This window comes from Poecilia latipinna, unplaced genomic scaffold (genome assembly GCF_001443285.1).
Source record: "Poecilia latipinna isolate Pla-1442-1.1 unplaced genomic scaffold, P_latipinna-1.0 Scaffold126, whole genome shotgun sequence".
NCBI lineage: Eukaryota > Metazoa > Chordata > Actinopteri > Cyprinodontiformes > Poeciliidae > Poecilia > Poecilia latipinna.
Genome location: NW_015112742.1, coordinates 408,745 through 428,750, shown reverse-complemented (window position 1 = coordinate 428,750; position 20,006 = coordinate 408,745). Strand labels below are relative to the sequence as shown.

Here is a 20,006-nt window from a genome sequence, read left to right as displayed (position 1 = left end):
AAAAAAACAAACAAACAAAACATTCACAGTATGGAGAGAAAATAATTTATTTTAAAGCAACCCTTTGCTTCACGAATCCAAAAGGTCATAATGGGCTTTTGCCAGTCGATCTCCCACAAAGAAATTAATACATCTTGGGTCATATTTTTCAAACTGACATTTGTTTGAACATACCTTTTATTTGCAAAAATGAGCTGCCACTCTGTGGGTCTTGTGAGGCATTAGCGACTTTGGTGCAAATGAGAGAAGCCGTTTCGCCTCTGGCCGTCTTGTTGATTTTGGCTAGCGGTCGCTAATCCAAGAACCGGCCAGAGGGGACCAGTTTACCTGGGGTAGAGTGTCAGAAAACTGAGAGAACTGTATGACATGAGTACATTTTTCCCTCTCCTGCAAGCTCTCAGTGTTACCCCCCCTCGAGCTCAGAAAACATCTTAGCCTCTAACCCCATCCACTTCGCTCGGTGTGCTGTTCTTACAAGCCAGCGTACAACCACAAATGAGAACTTTATTCACTGTATATAAAATTTGCCCAGTGGCTCAGGTTGTGCAGAGTTCATCAGAACCTATTTATTCAGCACAGCCAGCTACCATAATATTATCCCCACTGCAGTAAAAAAAATTTGCAGACTAAAATGTTGACCTTCAAAGATGCATATTCACCCAGCCAGGACCTCTTAAAAGGCTTCATCCTGCATTATGGTTCGTTTTGCTCAGCCACCTTCACATAAACACAGCCAGTAGCAATCTCAACACCTCATTTCTGTAGAAAGTGCGATAGAAAAAGTACTCATACCACTTTAACGTTTTTACATTTTGTCACGTCCCATCCCCCGACTTCAATATATTGTGTACAAAGTTGTGTATAATTGAGAAGAGAAGGGGAAAAAAATGCTTCACAGTTTTAAATCTGAAAACTTTGAAAAGTTTAACATATTACGCCATAGAAAATGGCCGATGCCACATTCTCATTACTTTACAGAGCCGCAGTTTGCTGCAACTACATCTGCAAGTCTTTATGTACATCTCTCCCAGAGATGCACATCTAAGTAATTACATTTTTTGCAACACAACCCAAGCTCTACTGAACTGTATGACGATTTTCAAGCTTTGCCACAGATCCTCATTTTGATTTGCGTCTGGTCCATTCCAACACACTGATTGATGCAGGATGGTGAACGTCTGCCTCAGTTTCAATTCTTCGACAGCATCTTTCAGGTTTTCAGCCAATATTCTCCGATATTTAGCTCCAAGAAAGAAAGAAAGAAGGACAATAACGCTGCTTTGAGCACCAAAGATGCAGCAGTCTGTCCCCCAAGAAGCTCTCCTGCTCAGCAACAGATTGATGCACGAGGTGAAAGACATTTTCCAAGAGTGTTATTTTACCCAGAGTTCCTCTGTCTCCCATCACCCACACCGAGTCGAGGGGGCATACTACCACACACACTTCCTGATTAGTTCATCTAACCGCTTCCTCTCAGCTGCTGCTCCAACATATTACGCCGTAGAAAATGGCCGATGCCACACAGTCGAAACCTTCAACAGGAACACAACGACACATGAAACAGTTCCGCAAGTTTCTCACTTACCCGTCTGTGTTTTCCAAGTCTTCGTGATGCTGTTTATTCACTAATGTTCTTTAACAAACCTCTGACACTTTCACTGGACAACGACATTTATATGTCAGACTAAATTGCACGCAGGTGGACTCCAACTTCTGGTAAGACCACTCATGACAACATTTGTAGGGCAGATTAAATTATGCACAGGCGGACTAACTACTGGTCAGGCTAGTCATGACGACATTTATATGTCAGATTAAATTACACGCAGGTGGACTCTACTGGTTAGGTGCCTCCCCAAGGCAAACACTGTACTTTATTGGGGGGTATAAGAAAAAAAAGAGACTTCATAAAAATCCATGCAACACTTTGAGATTTCATTTGAAACAACAACAAAAAATTCTAGTTTGTACCCTTCTCTTTACACATTACACAAAATCCTCCCAAAATAAATAGAAGTTTGCTGTTGCAATATGTGAAAAGGTTCAAAGGGTATGAATACTTTTGCGAGGCACTGCAGAACCTCCAGGCTTTTGGATCAGTTCAGGCTCATCCTTTTGTACGTTCTCTCTAATAAAATCTGAAAAAAGCTAAGAAGATCCAGCTGAAGCGTAATTGTAATTACACACATCAGCAGAGGGCAGCTTAAACTCTGACCAACGTCTTTCAACTCGGCAACGTTTTCTCAAACTGCAACTGAATCTGGGCCTGGCAAAAAGTAGATTTATGGCCATGACATTCACAGGCAAGCGTGCCTGAACTCCTTCGAGACTCAATGTTTCTTTGGTTTAAATCCTGAATTCCGCTCCGTTATGTTGTGCTACCCCCCCACCCATGTCTCAGACGAAACTTACACTCTCATGTTATTGGGCCATGACATTTGCAGAAACGCAGATACTTTGTCTGCTCCTGCAACTGACCTCCATCTTTTAAAAAATAAAAATAAAAAAGAAACTACCAGCTCTGAGGAGGGATGGCCAACGGTAATGAATCGTAACGAATAACCGCTTTTCAGAACTACAAGTTCATAATCTAGTCGTGTTACTCGCGGGGTTTCTGACTTGGAAGCCACACGTGTGCAAGACTTTCCCCGTTGTTTATTATGTTACATGAAAGTGAAAAGAAGGGAGGGGGGGGGGGGATCTGCTTCAGCTGACAGCAAACGCATGCTGAAAATGAAATACAATAGTCAATTTGAGCGTTTATGAAAACGCTCTCCGTTTCTTGAAATCGATTTTACATGTGCATTTTGCGCCAGACGGAAAGGATAAACTCATCTGGTCACCTTCGTATTCTGTGGGTAGCGAATACGGCAAAACCTACTGGGACGCCACGTCGCTTTCAGCCGGGAGCGCCGGGTCCCCCTCCTCCTCTCTAATCTGTCAACTGGCCATCAGACCATTAATGCTCAACTGCGTCCGTCCAAGTAGAGAAGGGCAGCAAGAGGAAGGTAATTTCTCAAGTCTTTCTGCACCGAGAAAGATTGTAAGCACATCAAATCAGTCAGCCTGACCCCCGAAATATCAATGAAAAAAAAAAAAAAAAAAAAAAAAAAAAGAAGATGCTTATATTGTTGCTGTAACCTTGACCACACATTTCGCTTAGCTGAGTTGTAACCCTGTTGGGATTTGATTTAAGCTCGTTTATTAATTATCCCTGATTCGACCGTCTTGTGCTGCTCTGCCGTTAAATTATAATGAGCATTTTAAGTCATAAAACAAAAGTTTGAGAAAACATTGCAAACACATGGGTGTACTTGCAAGCCAATAAAGATTGAAGGCGTGCCATTAAAATTAGTGAGCAGAAATGGTACCAATTAGGCAAGTCACAAGATGTCCCTCTTTAGCAGGCAGCACGTTTTTAAATGAAACATTGAAAACGTCAGCTCCGTTTATAGCATGTATGCTGAGTATTTCCCTCTCTTTCGCATGTTTCACCTGCATATGCAGCAGCGGGAGGTGAATGTGTTTCAAATGGCACTTCGGTTCCAGCCAACATGCATATCAGGACTCCGACTGAGGAGTCGAGTTTGGATTGCAGAACCAGGACCACATGAGACAGGAAGCTGCTTGAGATAGCAGCAGGACTTGGGGGTGTGGGGGGGGGAGAAGTGGCTCATTAACCTGGATTCCAACAAAGCTACGCAGGGCGCCATGTTGATTGGTAAAAGAATGAGGGGGTCGACATAAAGGAGTATAATGTCTAACCCGATGTTATTTTTAGAAGTGGTTGTGTCTGATTGGAACCTATAGCGCGGCGTTTCTGTGCAGTCTAGAAACATGTCAATTATATATTTGCATTTTTTTTTACAGCTCTAGGAAAGTATGAGAAAGAAAGGGAGGATAAATGTGTCTAAAGGTCCATCCTTCTATGCTTCTTTCCTTCCTTTTTTGCATCCTTACACACTTCCTTCCTTCTTTCTGAACTTCATCCCTTCCGCATTCCCTTTTCTCTTTTTCACATTCTTCCAATGCATCTTCACTTTTCTGACCTTCTTCCCCAAAATCTTAAAATTTTGAGGAAAATGGAAAGATTTTCCTCAAATCTTTGTTCCTTCTCATCTTTCTTCCAATCCTCCTTTTCCCATGTCCTTCCTTCCTTAATTAAGTCATTACCATGTGCTCTTATGGTTTTGTCTCCTTGCATCCTGTCTTCTTTCTCGTGTCCTTCCTTGTTTGTCTTTTTTTCCCATCAGTCTTCAGTGTGAAGTAATAATGCTTTCTTTCCATCCATCTGTAGGGTTTTCTCATTTCCACAGTGGAAGCATTGTCATGGACTAGTGGAAAGCAGAGTAATGCCAAAAAACTTGAACAATACAATTAAGTTCTGTGTGGGGAAAATGCCTGGGAGTGACAGGCATGAGAGAACAATGGGACGGTTTGCTCACCTGGACCTCCGTTTTACTAAGCCCTCCGAAAGCAGCTTCTCATCTGGTGGCCCCACCAGCTCCATCCAGTCCCTTACTGGGCAGACGGCCCAGTGAAAAGTTTTCAGCCCAGTTTTGTTTAAAGTTGCTTTTTTTTTTTCCTGGCTGCAAGTTGTTTTCTTGCAAAAACTCACAACTGTGTATCCTCTCTGCATTTGCTCAATTTTCTGTCCTTGTTTTACACCACACCAACAGGTGAAACTAATCAGCATAATCAAGGCCTGCATGCACCTTTCCATGGTGGTGCATTCGCTCCTGCGGGACATTTGAGCACCAGAGAGAGACCGCACATTGTTTCTCAGCCGAAGCCAGTCCAAAGTGTAGGCAGGTTTTCCATAATGCTCAACGAAAATAAATATCTGCTCTAAATCCATAAATTAGTTGTATTTTATATTTTTGAAAAGGGACATAAAAGGCCGAGAAATTAATATTTTTGAGTGTGGAATATCCACTGGCTCTGAAACAGTGTTTTAATGTCTACATCTCAGCTGCAGGAAAATAACGTTTCAACCCAGTGGGGTTGAGACACTAGAAATCTAAAAAGCAAAAAAGTAAAAAAAAAAAAAAAAAAACTGAATGATTAAAATTTTCAGTTCACCTCATTCTCAAACACAGGTTTAAAAGATTTTATCTATAATTTTATCAGGTCGTGATATGAAGTCGACCACTGTGTCCAGCTCTGTTTCCTATGACTCTTGTGCAGTTTTTTTTTTTTTTTTTTTTTTTTTTCACGTTAACACAAATTAATCGTTTGAAGGTCTGATTGAAAGCGTATCTGTTTCTCTGTCTGTTGGATTTTCCAGCATTGCATTGAGTATTGAGCTGCATCTCAAACAGCTGACACCATCTACAAGAGTCTGTGAAAGCAAAGCTTACCGAGCTGTGACCAAACCCCTCTTTGCTCAATATAAATTCATTTTCACTGACGACGCTTAACGAGCTTTTCCATGCATCTTAGATTTGCCAAGTTGTCGTTCACGGCACCGGAGTGTTTTGAAGAAACTTTTGCACATTTCAAACTGATTGCATGCGAATCAAAAAAAAAAAAAAAAAAAACATCAATAAATACTGGAGCAACACATCTTATAAAATCACAGATTAAGAGAAGAGGGAACAAATTCCTCCAAACTATGTCTTTCCTTCTGCCTGTCCCAATTCGGAAATTTTAATTAACAAGCCGCAATGACTTGAAAACCTCGTTGCTCTTCACTGAAGGGCGACTCGAACTGCGGCGTGCTCTTGTGGTACTGCGGTCGACACATGTACATCCGTGCATCCAACTTAGCCCACAGGTGTGCATCGCTATGTTAGCCGGTGCACATGGGTTCAAATATTTGCACTGTGTGTTTATTGCCCTTTCGGATCCGCAGCCAGATTCACATTTCATGTCGCATTTAGCAAAGCTTTGAGAGGGAAGAGCCGCCTGGCAAAGTGCAAGTTCTCCCCCCCCCTTTCCCCTCCCCCAGTGAGCAGCGGTGAGGAGGGGCACGGCGAACATGCCAACAAGATCTCAAGCAGAGTTCCTTTCATTGACAAACACCCTGGACATCCAAGTTCACGGTCCACTGGACACCAAACACCAATAGGAGCTCCGTTTGGACAGCATGACTTTCTTTTGAGCTTAAACTCTTGGTGGCGCCCTCGGGGACTCTGGGAGCATACATCAGCAGGCAAGCTGCTGGGCAAATCCTGCTTTTTCTCCATCACTTTTTCCACTGTGAGAAACAGTTTGAATCCCTGCTGTCTTCCAATGGCCTGAGGGACAAGCTGCTTGTTTTTGCTCCGCCGAGTTGGTTCGAAACTTGAAAAGCTCTCATAAATGTTTGCATCAATTGTAAATAAATGGTTCTCGAAGGATTACTGCCAGTGCTACATTGGGTGAACACCAACTTGTCTTGGTTTCAACTTAGACAATTAAATTCCCATTCCACTCAGCTGTTTCTCTACGTGATTTTTTATTTTTTTTTCACTTCTCCTAAATGTTTGGATGTTTTAGGAATAATATGCTATGTTCTGAAACTACTCTCCAAGGCAACAATAAGCACCCAGAACTAACAGTTTGATTTAATGTGGTGCACACGTGAATGAGCGATGGGGATTTAACCAATTCAAACTCAAAAGTGGTGGTACAAATACAACAGCCTCCAGAGACCACAAGTGATGACATGACAAGTCGAGCAGTCTCTCTCTTTTTTTTTTTTAAGTCAAAACAGTGAGTGAAGGTTAGAAGACACAGAAAACTTGCCACACACTAGACCTACGATCGTTTGATCAGGATCGCGCCGCAACAGAAGTTTTCTGTTTTCAACAGACATTTTTACAGCTGCTTGTAATGCCACCATTTTAATTGTGATCAGTGTGTCCAAACCCAAGATCTGCAAAATATCCATTGTGATTCTCTTTAGTCAAAAAGGCAAAAGTGTCGGCTTACGAGGCAGAAAAAGGGAAAAAAAGCCAACGGATGCAGATAAATCTACCGGCAGTGAGTAGAAACTATATAACGAGGAGTTTAAAAAGGTCAGTAAGACTCCCATATTGGCATGCAGTGTGGCACAAGGTGACATTATGTGTGTAGATACCAGCAACGTGATGGTAGCCCAGTTACAGCTTCAGCTCTCTGGTGGCTACAATCTGGCTAAGCGATCACAAAGGAGACTCCTGCGACTGGAACTTTGCGCCCGGCGTTTTGAGCACGTTCGTAAGTCATCTTTTACTGCAATGAGTCACTGTTCTCTGACGGCTTTCTGCTGGATGCAGCAGAACTACAACGGCGATTTTACACTCGAGGTCAAAAGGTAAAGAAAGGTACAGTCACGACGACTGTTGAAATGCGGCAATGTCAAGATCAGCAGACGCACAGCTTTAAAAGGAATAATATGAAAAATGAATACGTTTTACCCACGTTTTGGGTGTGTCGCTAAGTCACAATTTTCATTTACCTCCAAGAAGTAAGCTTGTGAGAAGCCAAGACAGGATCTCTGAGCTTCCTGCTTTATTCCCCACACAAACACACACACGAAAAAAAAAAAAAAAAGGAAAGGAGTTAAAAATGACGACTGCGAATCACCGCCAGGAAATGTTCAAGGACACACGAGACACCCATTAGGGCTGGGGCGTTCTGACTCTCCTCCACTCTGTTTTTGGCCCTGGTCCTCAAAGCCTGCAGTGCTGAAATCTGCAGCAAAGAGCCGTGCTGACCTCCGTCATATAAAATCATGTAATCTGCTCTCCATTCAACACGCCGCCCTCAGGTTAACGTTGAGTAAAAAAAAAAAAAAAAAGGAAAAAGTGTGCCACTCTGCCCGGCTTCATGCTTGTTTCCATCTTTTGTCAGCTGGCATGCTTTACCGTACCTCATAAACACAGCTGTCAAGAGTAGAAGGAGGCCATCTGTGCTTTATGCAACATTCTTCTCCTGATAATCAGCCTTGAAATCAGGGCAAATGTAACATTTACCCTCCTTTATTTAGACTGAAGTAAAATCTGAGCTCATTGCAACAAGTTTCTGTAAAGATTTGCAAAACTATTCACTTTAAATTTCTCCACATTCTGCCATGTTGGAGCCACAAGCTCATTGGGATTTTCTTCAACTTCGCATTGATTTATCACATAAAAGCCTTTTAAAAAAAGAAAGAAAAAAAAAAACAGTAGGCAAACTTTTGCTAGACTCTAAATGTGAAGTGCAGTTAGCGCCAGATTTGTAAGTAGATAAAGTCAGAAGCTTTTGAGCAGGAAGCAACACGCTCATAATTGGCTTTTCAGCGCTGGACGCAGGTGAAGCCTCCCACGCTCCTTTGCCATCATCTCCGGCCTCAGTTAGTCACAAAGCGAGCCAAACCTGACTCACCTAACCAGAAGCAGCTGGCCTCGGCAGCTACCTGGAAGTCTGCTCTACTTTACCTAGCACTTGGTAATTACACAACTATTAGCGCACCTCCTGGCTCCAAACCACACAGAGGGCTTAATTCGGAAGCTGTCAGTGATTAATTGCAGGTTGCCTACTAAGGTGAAGATATCAGAGGTGGGTGAGGGGGGGGGCTAAACTGTAACTATATAACCCCACGTGGATTACATTGTTTCGTGTAGCGGAAAGGAGAACTGTAAACAGGTTTGTCTACAAGAAGCTTAAAAAAGACAAAAAAAAAGAAAAGTTCTCCACCCTGAAGGCCTGTGATCCCAGCCCGTCCGTTTGTGTGTGCAGCTTTACTTTTGCATGTCAAATTTGGTTTAGAGTTGACAAGCTAGCCTAAACGCTGCTGCGTCTGCTTACAATTATATTTTGTACGGTGAGGTCACAACATCCAGCTGATCTAAGCCCTCGCTACCCCCGTCTGTTGCACTTGACAGCCAGCCAGTGTGTGTGTGTGTGTGTGTGTGTGTGTGTGTGTGTGTGTGTGTGTGTGTGTGTGTGTAGTAAGGGAAAAAAAAAAAAAACAAATTCGTGCAAACTGCAAGCTGCACGTCGCAGTATTCTCAAGAGGATTTTGACCGATGTTTAGCTGCCAAGACCTTTGAAGCGTTAACTTCTACAAATGCTTCAAGGAAGATTGGAGGGAAAGGTTGATGATGCCTTGAGAAAGGGGGTTGAGATTTAAGCATATGAGGACCTACATTTGCTGACTCCACGTTTTATGATGGTCCCATTAAACATCAAGTTCTGCACTGAAAGCAGAACCCGGAAAAAGGACAGCGTGAATAAAATATGAAAAAGAAAACAGCCTGCTAATGCCAAGAAATACTTTCAGAACCATACCACCTTCCACAATTATGTAAAAAGCCTTAAAATAAATTAGTTTTTTTTTTTTTTTTTTGCAGTAAGCATATCTCCATCCAAAAAGCTTAAAAAGTTACGAGAGCAATAATTATAAACATGAACTAAGAACTAAGATATGTAGGCAGGACAGTGACCACCACAACGACTGAGGAGTGCGACAGGAAATTCAAAAAAAACAATTCTCACCATTTGAGAACCGCAGCACAAATCGGCATTGTTGAGGTCGGTAAGTTTCCATAATTACTTATTTCAAAGTTTTTCCACACAATTTCACAGCAGTGGTAAAAAAAAAAAAAAAAAAAAAGATGTGGCAGGCATTGTTTATTTTTCAGGTCTGAAAAGTTTTCAGAAACGCCACAAAGTCCTACATCATCTTAGATTCAGTCAGTCACTGGTCGGTAACCAACTTAAAAGTCCAGTATTTTTCTCGTTAGCGAATGCACCACACCTTGGCATTGTCTCTATAATCGCAAAGCCCATTGGTATGGAAGTTATTGCAGAGGGGAGAGTCAAAGAAAGCTATTTTCAGTATCATTGGGGTGTTTAAAAAAAGGCAAAGAAAGTACTGAAATGCAAAAACTTACTTGAAAGGAAACACCATTTTCTACGTGTTGTTTCTATTAAAAAAGAAACATTATTTCAACTGAGCCCATTTGATCAACCCAAACTAACCGGGATTTCATTTCGGGTAAATACGTCCAAAACAAGTCTGTCTTATGCTAGCAGGAGAAAAGACTCGTGATCTTTTACCAAAAACACAAGAAAAATCCTACAAACGTTAAATCTAATGCCACCCCCGTATTTTGTGAAGAAGGAAGTTGCACCCATGTCTTCCTCTGAGGTTTTGGTGTCGTTTCCTCCATTGGTCCTTGGTATAGCGCCACCACAGGCAGGGAGGTGAACAGGTTTTTCAAAGGGTTTGGTTCGTTTTACTCAATTCTGTGGGAAACTGAACCACATCAGCTGAAAATGTTGCAAATGTTGCAATTTTGTTCCCCTATCAAGCTGAGTCTACCGGACTATAAGCCGTGAAAACACCCTTACATATGATGGAGGTATTTATGTTAACATGTTTGAATTTTAACTTTCCAACATTGACTGCAAGTTGTTTAGACGTAAGGCAGTGTCTTCGTTTTAAAAAAAAAATTCACTGTAAATCAAAGAAAGAAAATCATTAGTCTGTAGACTTTTCAAAAACAAGACCCTCAAATTTCTCTAAAAGCCAGATATTAGTCAAATTAATCCATCTGTTAACATTTTATAACATTAAACCAATTTGAAAGGTCGGGGAGTTTTACAAGAATCCAGTTTGCCAAAATGACTTAATTATTTAATCCATTTGACCTTAAAACCATCACTAGGTGGGAACTGATGTAGATTTGATGTAGACTTAACTTTAAGTAAGACCTCATGAGCTGTATTCTCTCAGGATGAAAATAATTCCTCTTTGTGCTGCATTTGGGAGCTGTAATTTTTCCATGTAGCTATAAAACATGAAAGAAAGGCCGGACCCCAAAAAAAAAAGTGTAATAGCCTGCGCAGGTAGCGGTAAAAGCACTCGCGATGAGAACAGCACGCAGCATTCGCATCTGCAAACTGAAATGTAAAAATGCTTTTAGTCACTTTGAAGCTGAAAACTGAACAGTTCCTGTCACGGCTACAGATGAAAGACATCGGCGAGATAAAAGCCCACTTTTTAGATTTTTACATAGAATCATGTCAACATATAGGATAAGTACGCTAAAGTTCAAGATTGATTTTCTGAGGGGGGAGAAAAAAACTGTTGAAATTTTCTCTTATTCAGAAGCACAAAATACCCCCAAGCTATGGCCCATTGCACTGCCTATACAAGCTCTCCATCTTCAATGACAGTAATAAAGTGAGGACTGTGAAAAGCACATTATTGTCCTCACACTGAGAAAAAGAGCCAGATCTGAGCCATAGGCTGTCTCTTAGACAGAGGAGAAGATGGATACTAAGTGAACCTATTCAGAAGTCATAGAGTGTAAAGATATTTGCTTGAAAAAAATACAAAAAAAAAAAAAAAAAAAATATATATATATATATATATATATATATATATATATATAAAATGATAAAGCTCTCAGTTTCTCAGTTTGCAAAGAGTATGCTTCAAGGTACAAAACAATCACAACAGCAGGGTTTAAAAGCTAACCAAAAAAATATGCATAAACAAAAACCTGAATAAAGGTATGTTTCCAAAATGTTACCTGGAATCTTTAATCTCCCATTAACTCTTATGTAACAGTTGCATTCTGGGACATTATTCAAAATTGCCAAAACTTAATGAAAAGTTGTCTCTGTGATAGATGTTTAGCAAAGTTTGAAGAGAAAAGAAAATGATCCCCCTGCAAAGGTTAAAAAAAAAATGTTGATTTTCAGGACTAAAACTATGACTGATGATTCCATCACAGTGGTTATCTTGCATAGCTTATGCAAAATCACCCCAGATTCCACACATCTGCATTCAGTCACATTTTTGGCAAAAGGAGAGCTGGACGGGATCTCTGACTGGGGATCAAAAGCCATAACTTCTGATCATATCTTAAACCTATTGCAGTACAGATGAATTCAAAGTATACACCATGAAAGAGTTCAAAACTGGTTATTCAGTCGGCTTCCACAAATTTCCATCCGGGAGATTTAGGCAAACTTGTGCAACAGATGCCCACCAGGGCTGTTTCCTACTGAAAGTTTCTGTACGACAGCTCCAGGAAAGTACCTGGTGAAGGCTGCGGGACGATGCGCGGCATGTCATCAGCTGTTGACTTGCCTCTGGTTTATCCCTGTCACACTTCATTTGAATCTGATTGGCTTGTATGGCTTAATTTCTGCCCTGCACAGTGAAGCGCGCGGAGGAAAATAAAGAACAGATGCATGATGAAGTGCAGAGGGTTGCGTGACTGTGATGGGTCTCATTAATGTTAATCCTTACAGTAATTTTGGTTCGTTAATTCAGGCATGCCCACTCAGCAGATGACTCATTCGCAGTCGATAAAAAACACGGGGTGAAGAAGGGGAACTCATTCATTCAGGATTATCGCCTTGTCCAGTTATGTTTTTCTAACTTAGCCGAGACTGAATGCAACAAATATGTCTGATGGGGCGAATGTTTGCGCTTATTCCAAAAATAGAGGACAGACAGTGTGCGAGTCCAACTTCTTCTAATTGGAGGGCAAAGTCTTGTAGCGCTGACGGCAGCTGCTGAGCTGCAGAAACAAAATCCAATCAACTCTGTAGCTCATTACCAACCCATAAGTATTGCTCTTAAAACCTTTCGATGTTAAGTCTGGTATGACTTTGGTTTGGGACTGAGCCACGGTAACATGCATGTGTTGACATAAGCCCTTCTGTCATGGCTCTGAACGTTTAAGTGTGTCAAAAAGTTCAATTTTGATCTCATCTGGGCGCAGCGACTTTCATTCACATGTTTGTTTGGCTTTCTTCCTCCCACTTTTCCATAACGGCCAGATTTATAGCGTGCACGGCTAACAGATGTTCCCACCTGAGTTGTGGAGCTCTGCAGCTCTTCCAAAGTTTCCACGATGTCCTTTGTTTACCTAACAAGCCTTAAAGATCTTCAAAGTATGTACTGAGATTAAATTATACAAATTCCGAAATGTGTTTGTTGAGATAGAGAATAAGGGATTGACTAGAAGGGCATAAGACACTTTTTTCAGATTTGTATTTGTAGAAGGAAAAAAAAGAGGGGGAACCATCTATTCCTTTTTTTTTTCGACTTTATATTTGTCCACTGCTTTGTGTTGGGCTGTGTAGTTTTGCACTCTGACAAAATGTCAAAGAGACTAAGGGGTATGAATGCTCTCAGGGTAACAACCCTGAGTCTATGACGCACAGACTGATGGCCCATGATCAAAATTTTAAAAAGTTGTGAAACTTTGAAAACTACCTGAAGCATGAAGTCTAGTAAACAGCCACTAAGTAGTTCAGCAGACTGCCAGGAAAGAGCATAAAGTTCCTGGAAAGCACATCAGCACGGCGCAGTGGAGTGGACACAGCTTTACAGAGGCTTGGTGGACACTTTTTTTTTTTCTGACCACCTTGACCTTTTTCATCCGAATCTAATGAAACCAAGTATCTTTTAAAGGCGAATGTTTTATTCTGCCTCCAAAAACTGTGCAAGTCTATGCTTTTTCTTCAGACGTAACATGCTTAATATCCCCTCCGCGGGACCATAAAGGCTATTTCTATTCTGTTTTGCTCCCATGTAAGCGCCAAAGACATTCAAAATGCTGGCTGCATGCAGCAGTGCTTTCCACTTTTTATTTTACCATTAGTTGGGTTCAAACAAGGTGAATTTAATTGCTTTCACATCACATCTAATTCTCTGGTTCATTACTGAAATTACATCAATTAGCAAAGCGTTGTTTCTGGGCTGATCGGTCATGAAAATAGTCCTCAAAAGTCCTCATTGAAGTGCCAAACGCTTTAGCTATCAAAGGAAGAACTACAGTGATTTGATTTAGCTGAAACTCCACAGTGTTTAAGACTACATTTAGCGCTGTTAGATATTTCACTCCTTTAGAAGAAGGAGCCACACAAACATGCAACATCTAACAAAGCGAGGAGCACTGCTGAACCCTCACAAGACCTTCGCTGTATCTCCCCCTTGAAATTGCTAGAAAGCTGACCAGCACTGCAGGAATAAATGTTTCCATCTACTGGCGGATAACGTGAATTTCAAGTTGTGTTGGTTGCCTATTGTGTCAAGTGGACAAAAGCATGCGGCATCACAAGTCAAACAGCCACTCAGAGCCACATCTCAGCGCCGAGCACTTCGCCTTTGTGCCTTGCTGCTCAGCTGTTACACAATCAGACCTCCCCAAACCGCCCCGTGTTGACAGATTCCTACTCATTCCACCACGTTTAACCGCTCCCCCCTCGCCCCCCGTAGATAAACAGGGGCGGCCCAAGCCTGCACGGGGCCCGCGGCTGGCATTTGAGGGGCCCCAACTTCAAATAGGCCCACCAGCCACTACAACACCCCAGACTTTTCCTTTTGGTGCTTTCAAAGCTGGGTCAGTTTTGGTATTTGCTGTAACACAAAGTGAGCCGACATGATGCAGCATGTTTGACCATTACAGCAGTCACTTCACATGAATTACTAAAGGAACAACAGTCAGGACAAAGTGCTCGGTTAATTACCATCAAGGTATGACTCTTAATGTAGCTTTAAAACTATGCAGGTTTCACGACGTTGCAATTATAGCCACACAATATCTCAATAAAAGAAAACATAATTAAAAACTTCATTTTACCATTTAATTTGAAAAAAAAAATTTACTCATCATATAGTTTACTGTCTCACTGCTATTGTGACAGTAACAGTCGGAAAGATGGCTTTCTTTCCTAAAGAAACACATTACAAATGGGAATCTTTTTCAAAAGCACTCTTTGTTTTATTTGTGTGGCTATAATTGCTGTGACACACAGTCACAGTCATACAGTTAACTAAAATCATCTAATAAATGCTTCTTATCGTCGCTGTTATCACAAAAGTACCACAAAATATTGCGATAAAATCATAAGTCCATATCGCCCAACCCTAACGCATGCAACACTTGGTCAGGATTCCTGCATGAATTACTGAATCAATGCGGCATGACAAGGAGGCGCACCCGATTCAGACGAATGGCTTGTCGATGAGGCAATTCAGCCATTTGATTCAAGGGTGTTGGAGAAGATACAGATGCATAATAAAAGCTGCAGACTAGCAGCTCTCCAGGACTGGACTTGAGCACTCCTGCCGTATATCCCTCTGTGAGGTTGAGGTCAGGTGTGTTTGCTGGTCACTCCAAGAGTCTTCGTTTGGAGACGTCATGTCCAAATGAAGTTCAAAATGTACTTTCTCCTGCACGGAACACTTTGTACCACTGAGACACAGTCCATTCCATTATTCTCAAGAACAGATATGACACATCCACGTCTCTGGCTGAAGAGAGGCTTAACACTCAGAATGAGACGGCAGCGGATAAGTCTGTGCAGTTGCTCTTGGAGCCCTGACTCCAGCTGCATTTCCTGTGTTTTAAACTCTCAAACGGGCTTTGCTTATTAATTATTTTACGGCTGTTGCTTGTGGATTTGTTTCTTCTGCCACACTTTTTCCTTCCACTCAACTTTCATATAGGATTAAGCAATCTCAACAGCCAGGCGTGTCAGGTAAGGTGTCACTAGTAGACGACTGTCAAGTCTGTTTTCTTCACGATTGTGTGTTGGCTATAACATTTCTGCATATAGAATCTTTTTTTTATTGGTTCTAACTATTTGAAAAACTGACCAAAGGGTTTTCATTAGCTGTGTGTCATAACTATCAAGATGAACAGAAATAAACACATGGAAGAGATTAGTCTGTGAGCATAACTTGCAAGTATCACCATTGAAACTGAGTAACTGGAGTGAACTTTTCAACAATCTGTTAAGTTGCACCTGTATGTGCGCAACCAAGTTCTCTTGGGGCCCTAATCAGTAAAGTTAGCGTGTATCTGGGACTAGGAAAAGTGCATTTGCCCTTACCTGGGGGGCAGTTACAGTCAGCTGAGGCTTGTCTTGCCGTCCTGATCTTGGCGAAATTCTCGTAAGAGCGCTGAAAATTGCAAATGAATGTCACTTTAATTCATCTGCACGGAAAAGTGAGACTAGATCATACGAAGGCAGCTAAAAAAAAAAAAAAGTGAAAGTCATGGTTTACCTGAGAAAGCAACTCATCCACTCTCTGCTGCACCAGAGAATTGAAATCCTCCATGGAGTATCCGCGGACCTGGATGAAGGTGCGCTCCGACGTCCCGCTCTCCAAACCCACAACGCGGCTCCTGATGTCCGCCGCGCTGATGCTCAGATGGACGCAGAACGCGATGGACGCCACTGAACATAACGACGAGATGATGTTCAGCGCTGTCGTGCGATAGTGTCGCTTCGCTTCTTTCTCCATTTCTCCACTCTCTTCAAATGTCTTTTCCACACACTAAACGCTCCTCTTGTTTTCTCGATCCCCCGCATTCAACTGTGCGCCGCCGGGAGTAAACCGCATCTGGTGCGGAGTCACGAAAGGGATGGCACGCTGCTGCTGCTGCTGCTGCTCCTGCTGTGCTGCTGTGTGCGTGCGTCTGAGAGAGAGAGAGACTGCAACGATGCGTTCGCGTACTTTATGGTGACAGCCACGGATAGATGAGTAGAGCTCCTGCAAACTTGTTGCACAGTAGCCTGCTGCAGAAGGAAGCCGCTGTTACGCACGGAAACGTACAAGGAGACACGAGCTGAGGGGTGGCGAGTGGGGGGGAGGAGGAGGGGGGAGTTGGGAGGCAGTGCCCATGTTGTGGCGACAGCTCCCACTCTCATTAAGGCAACAACCCGCCTCCAATCTGCCATGACTGATTAGCATAATTTATTGAATACCCCCCTCCCGCGCCTTTTTTTTTTTTTTTTTTTTTTTTTTTTTGGGTGCTCCAATCTGGGATGGGGCGGTCACGGTTGCCATTACTTGATGGGAAGCGCAGTTATGCTGCTTGTTTTCCCTGTGAGATCCACCACTTGTGGAGCGGTTTAGAGCGCTGCGTAAGAATGCTTTTAAGGGATTAAAAAGCTGCTTCCTGCAAAATATGATTCACAATAAGGGCTCTAAAAATAACTGCTTGTTTTGGGGGGGGGGGGGGGGTAGAAGCTGCAGTATCTTTGCGTAAAAGCGCAAAATAATATCAAATGGGGGGGAATACGTGGGATGGAAACTATGGTATAAAAGAACTGTTTTTGATTTAACACAGAAAACTGTAAATTAACCGCACTGTGTGTCTGGTTTTTGTTTCGTTTATGTGCTGATTTTGTCAACTGGTATTAAGTTAAAGTTTCAAGATTTCATCGTATTATATCCCACAAATAAATGAACACATTACCCACATCTGCTTTACGAACAGCGCCAATTATCATCACGATAAAAGCGATAAAATTAGTATCTACTCTAAACTCCTGCAGTTTTCCCATCCACTGACTTTATCTTACATATTATTCTGAACACCATGTTTGACAGTCATGGACCTACTGCTCTTTGGCGCCACCACTCGGCCAATATGAGTTGTAGCTCACTTGTGAAATGAGCGAGTGAATCTAGCTCACATAATGAAGGCTGCATGCCTCATATGACTTACATGCCCTGGGGGGGATGGGGGGAGGAATAAGCAACTCTTCACTCTTGTACTTTTTCACATTTTGTCACATTACAACCACAAATGTGTCATTGTATTTTATCAAAATTAATTGTATCTGAAAATTCTCAGTTATGCACACTTTCAGGGAGTTCAAACGAAGACGTCTAAATATGAGGCACATACGGCTGTTTTTTTACTCCCCTGAGGCAATACTTCTCCATGTAATTACAGCTGCAAGTCTTTTGCTACAAGCTTTCCACATCTATAGAGAACATTTTGCCCTTTTTCACTTTGCCAAATTGCTTACGGTCATTTATATTGAACGGAGAATGGTGGTGAACATCAATTTTCAAGATTTACCAGAGATTATGAATTGAATTTTGGGTTTTGACTTTGACTAGGACATGTAACAGGGTGAATGCATTGGTAAAAAAAAAAGTGGACCTCTCACCCCCTGCCACCAAACAAACGACGAACTGCTTTTGCCGATTAGAACTGAAGGATAAATGCCCAAAATACACATTTAACTATTTACGTCTGCTTATTGGAGCTCAACAGGCTCTCAGAAACCATGCTGTGAGAAAGTCACTTTCATTTAATTCGTGTCAATCTTAAAGGAGGAATGAAACTTTTTGAGAAAGGGGATTCAGGTCCATCTTCATACTGCCTGAACTTGCCCACCTTCGTCTGTCACTCACTCCTTACTCGCTTTTAAGTAACAACTCAGCATAAAACTCTGGCTCCTTATACAGCTCTGTCTGTTGACGGAGCCATTAGAGTTATAGGGCTCGGATCACGCTAAGGAAGGAGAGAGAAGCAATAAGACAATCTGACACAGACTCCAATGCATGGCTGTGTTTGGATCCAGCCGGGACAGAGTGTCAGAACAGCAGCCGAGAAAAGAAAAGGGGTTTAAAAACAGGGAAGTACCAATCAAATCGGCAACAGCAGGAAGTGTTAAGTAGGAGAGAATGTGTCTAAATTGCAACCAGTCCAGTCTTCTTTAAATAGAAGAGAACGTGCAAAGCCAGAGAAGTACAAAGAACCTATTGGGTCAAGAACAGCAATTCAAAAGCATCCAATGAACATGTCCATGTTCGTTAAAATATGTGACTCGATCATAATGAATAATGAAAGCTACAACCAGAAATTTAAACCCTCTAAATTTCTCAAGAGCACAGAAAATCTTTTGGCTTTCTGCTTGGAACAATCTCTTACTTTCATTCTGTGAAAGTAAGAGGATATTCTGGTTCCAACCAAATGATTTGGAGATGACACCATGTGCATTATCTGAGGAGAAAAGAAAAAGAGGTATGTTGTGTTTGTCAAAAAAATAAAATAAAATAAAATAAACAACAAAAATGGATATTATGCAATAACATCTAAAAATGTTTTAACATAGCACTGCACTCTGTCCATTTACACAACTGTCTTGATGTCCTTGGTGCTGAAAGACCTCTATTTTCTTTATTTTATTAAATCCTTGTGTTTTACACTGAAAAGTCTTCGTTGCTCTGTGTCCATGGAGACCACTTCATTTCTTGCAGTTAGTTGGCGGTCGTGTAATTAACCACTGTTCAGATTTATCTTGGTGGAGGTCCTCAGATAGTCAATACATGTTGCGTACTATTCAAAGAAGACTGCTCATAATTTATTTATTTTTCATAGTCTCCTTTTTTTTTTTTTGCTTATCCGCATCTTCCTTGGCTCCATTTCTCTAGGTTTGGGTACATAACATCAATCACATTTTTTGCTTTTGTAGGTGATTGAAAAGTGTAAGAAGTAGAAATCAAATTTTCAACTAAGAAGGTTTGATACTAGAAGAGAACAGTAAATGCACAGATGTGGCACCAGTTCGTGTATAAAACCCCACCTTACTCAGACACAAAACCCCGCCCGGTGGCGAGTCAGGAGTTGGAATAGCGACAGCAGTGAGCATTGGCAGAAAGCTCTCCTCCGTTTGCAAATGTGTGGATCATTTGTATTTAAGTGGAACGGGACTCCTCTGCTCCGACTACTGGGGACGGTATACAGGACGGACAACTGTGTCAGACTGACTGCAGTCCTTTCAGGAAGCAGGAGAGGCTCACGGCAGCCCTTGGTGATTGCTAAAGACACAGCAGGGCTATAAAGCCTAGCGGGGGTCACTAGATTTCTCACTAGTTGTTTTTTGGGGTATTTCCTGCGTCGGAGTACCCAATGTGGGGTCTACTCTTATATTATGTCTATGATCTGGACCAATTGTATATCTGTACAGTTGGCCCCATCTCCTCTTCTTCTTTTAGGTTTTGTTGGAAAACCAACTTAAGGTGCATTTACTGCCACCTACCGGAACTGGAGTGTGGACATCGACGACTAGTGAAATCTACCAATACGCCACCATTTCTCACACTTTGCCATTGGCAGGGTTAGTTCCACTTTAATTGTAAAGGTTTTTCTGGTATTCTAAGGTTTTTCTCTTCAAGGTCTCGCTGCCCTCACTGATTGCTGAATGGCTTGTGGGAGTTTACCCTACACCCGTATGTGGATCTGGATCAAGTTTGTGGTACTAATGGACAAGAATAGTCT

General features: G+C 41.8%; 1 protein-coding gene and 1 long non-coding RNA gene across 3 annotated transcripts in view; both read right to left on the bottom strand.

The window, feature by feature from the left end:
- Positions 1–16,572, bottom strand: part of LOC106945074 (collagen alpha-1(XXV) chain-like) — a 115,175-nt gene extending 98,603 nt beyond the window's left edge. For both annotated transcript variants that reach the window (XM_015028506.1, XM_015028505.1), the window contains exons 1-2: positions 15,989–16,572; positions 15,814–15,883 (exon numbers count right to left, since the gene is read on the bottom strand). In XM_015028506.1, coding sequence (XP_014883992.1) covers positions 15,814–15,883; positions 15,989–16,228 — 310 coding nt within the window. In that variant the 5' untranslated portion in view covers positions 16,229–16,572. The remainder of the gene's footprint in view (positions 1–15,813; positions 15,884–15,988) is intronic.
- Positions 30–4,986, bottom strand: LOC106945075 (uncharacterized). The gene is made up of 3 exons (XR_001424478.1): positions 4,446–4,986; positions 4,174–4,334; positions 30–1,243 (listed from the first exon to the last, which is right to left on the bottom strand). It is a non-coding gene; the product is annotated as an uncharacterized LOC106945075 (long non-coding RNA).
- Positions 16,573–20,006: the final 3,434 nt, after the last annotated feature.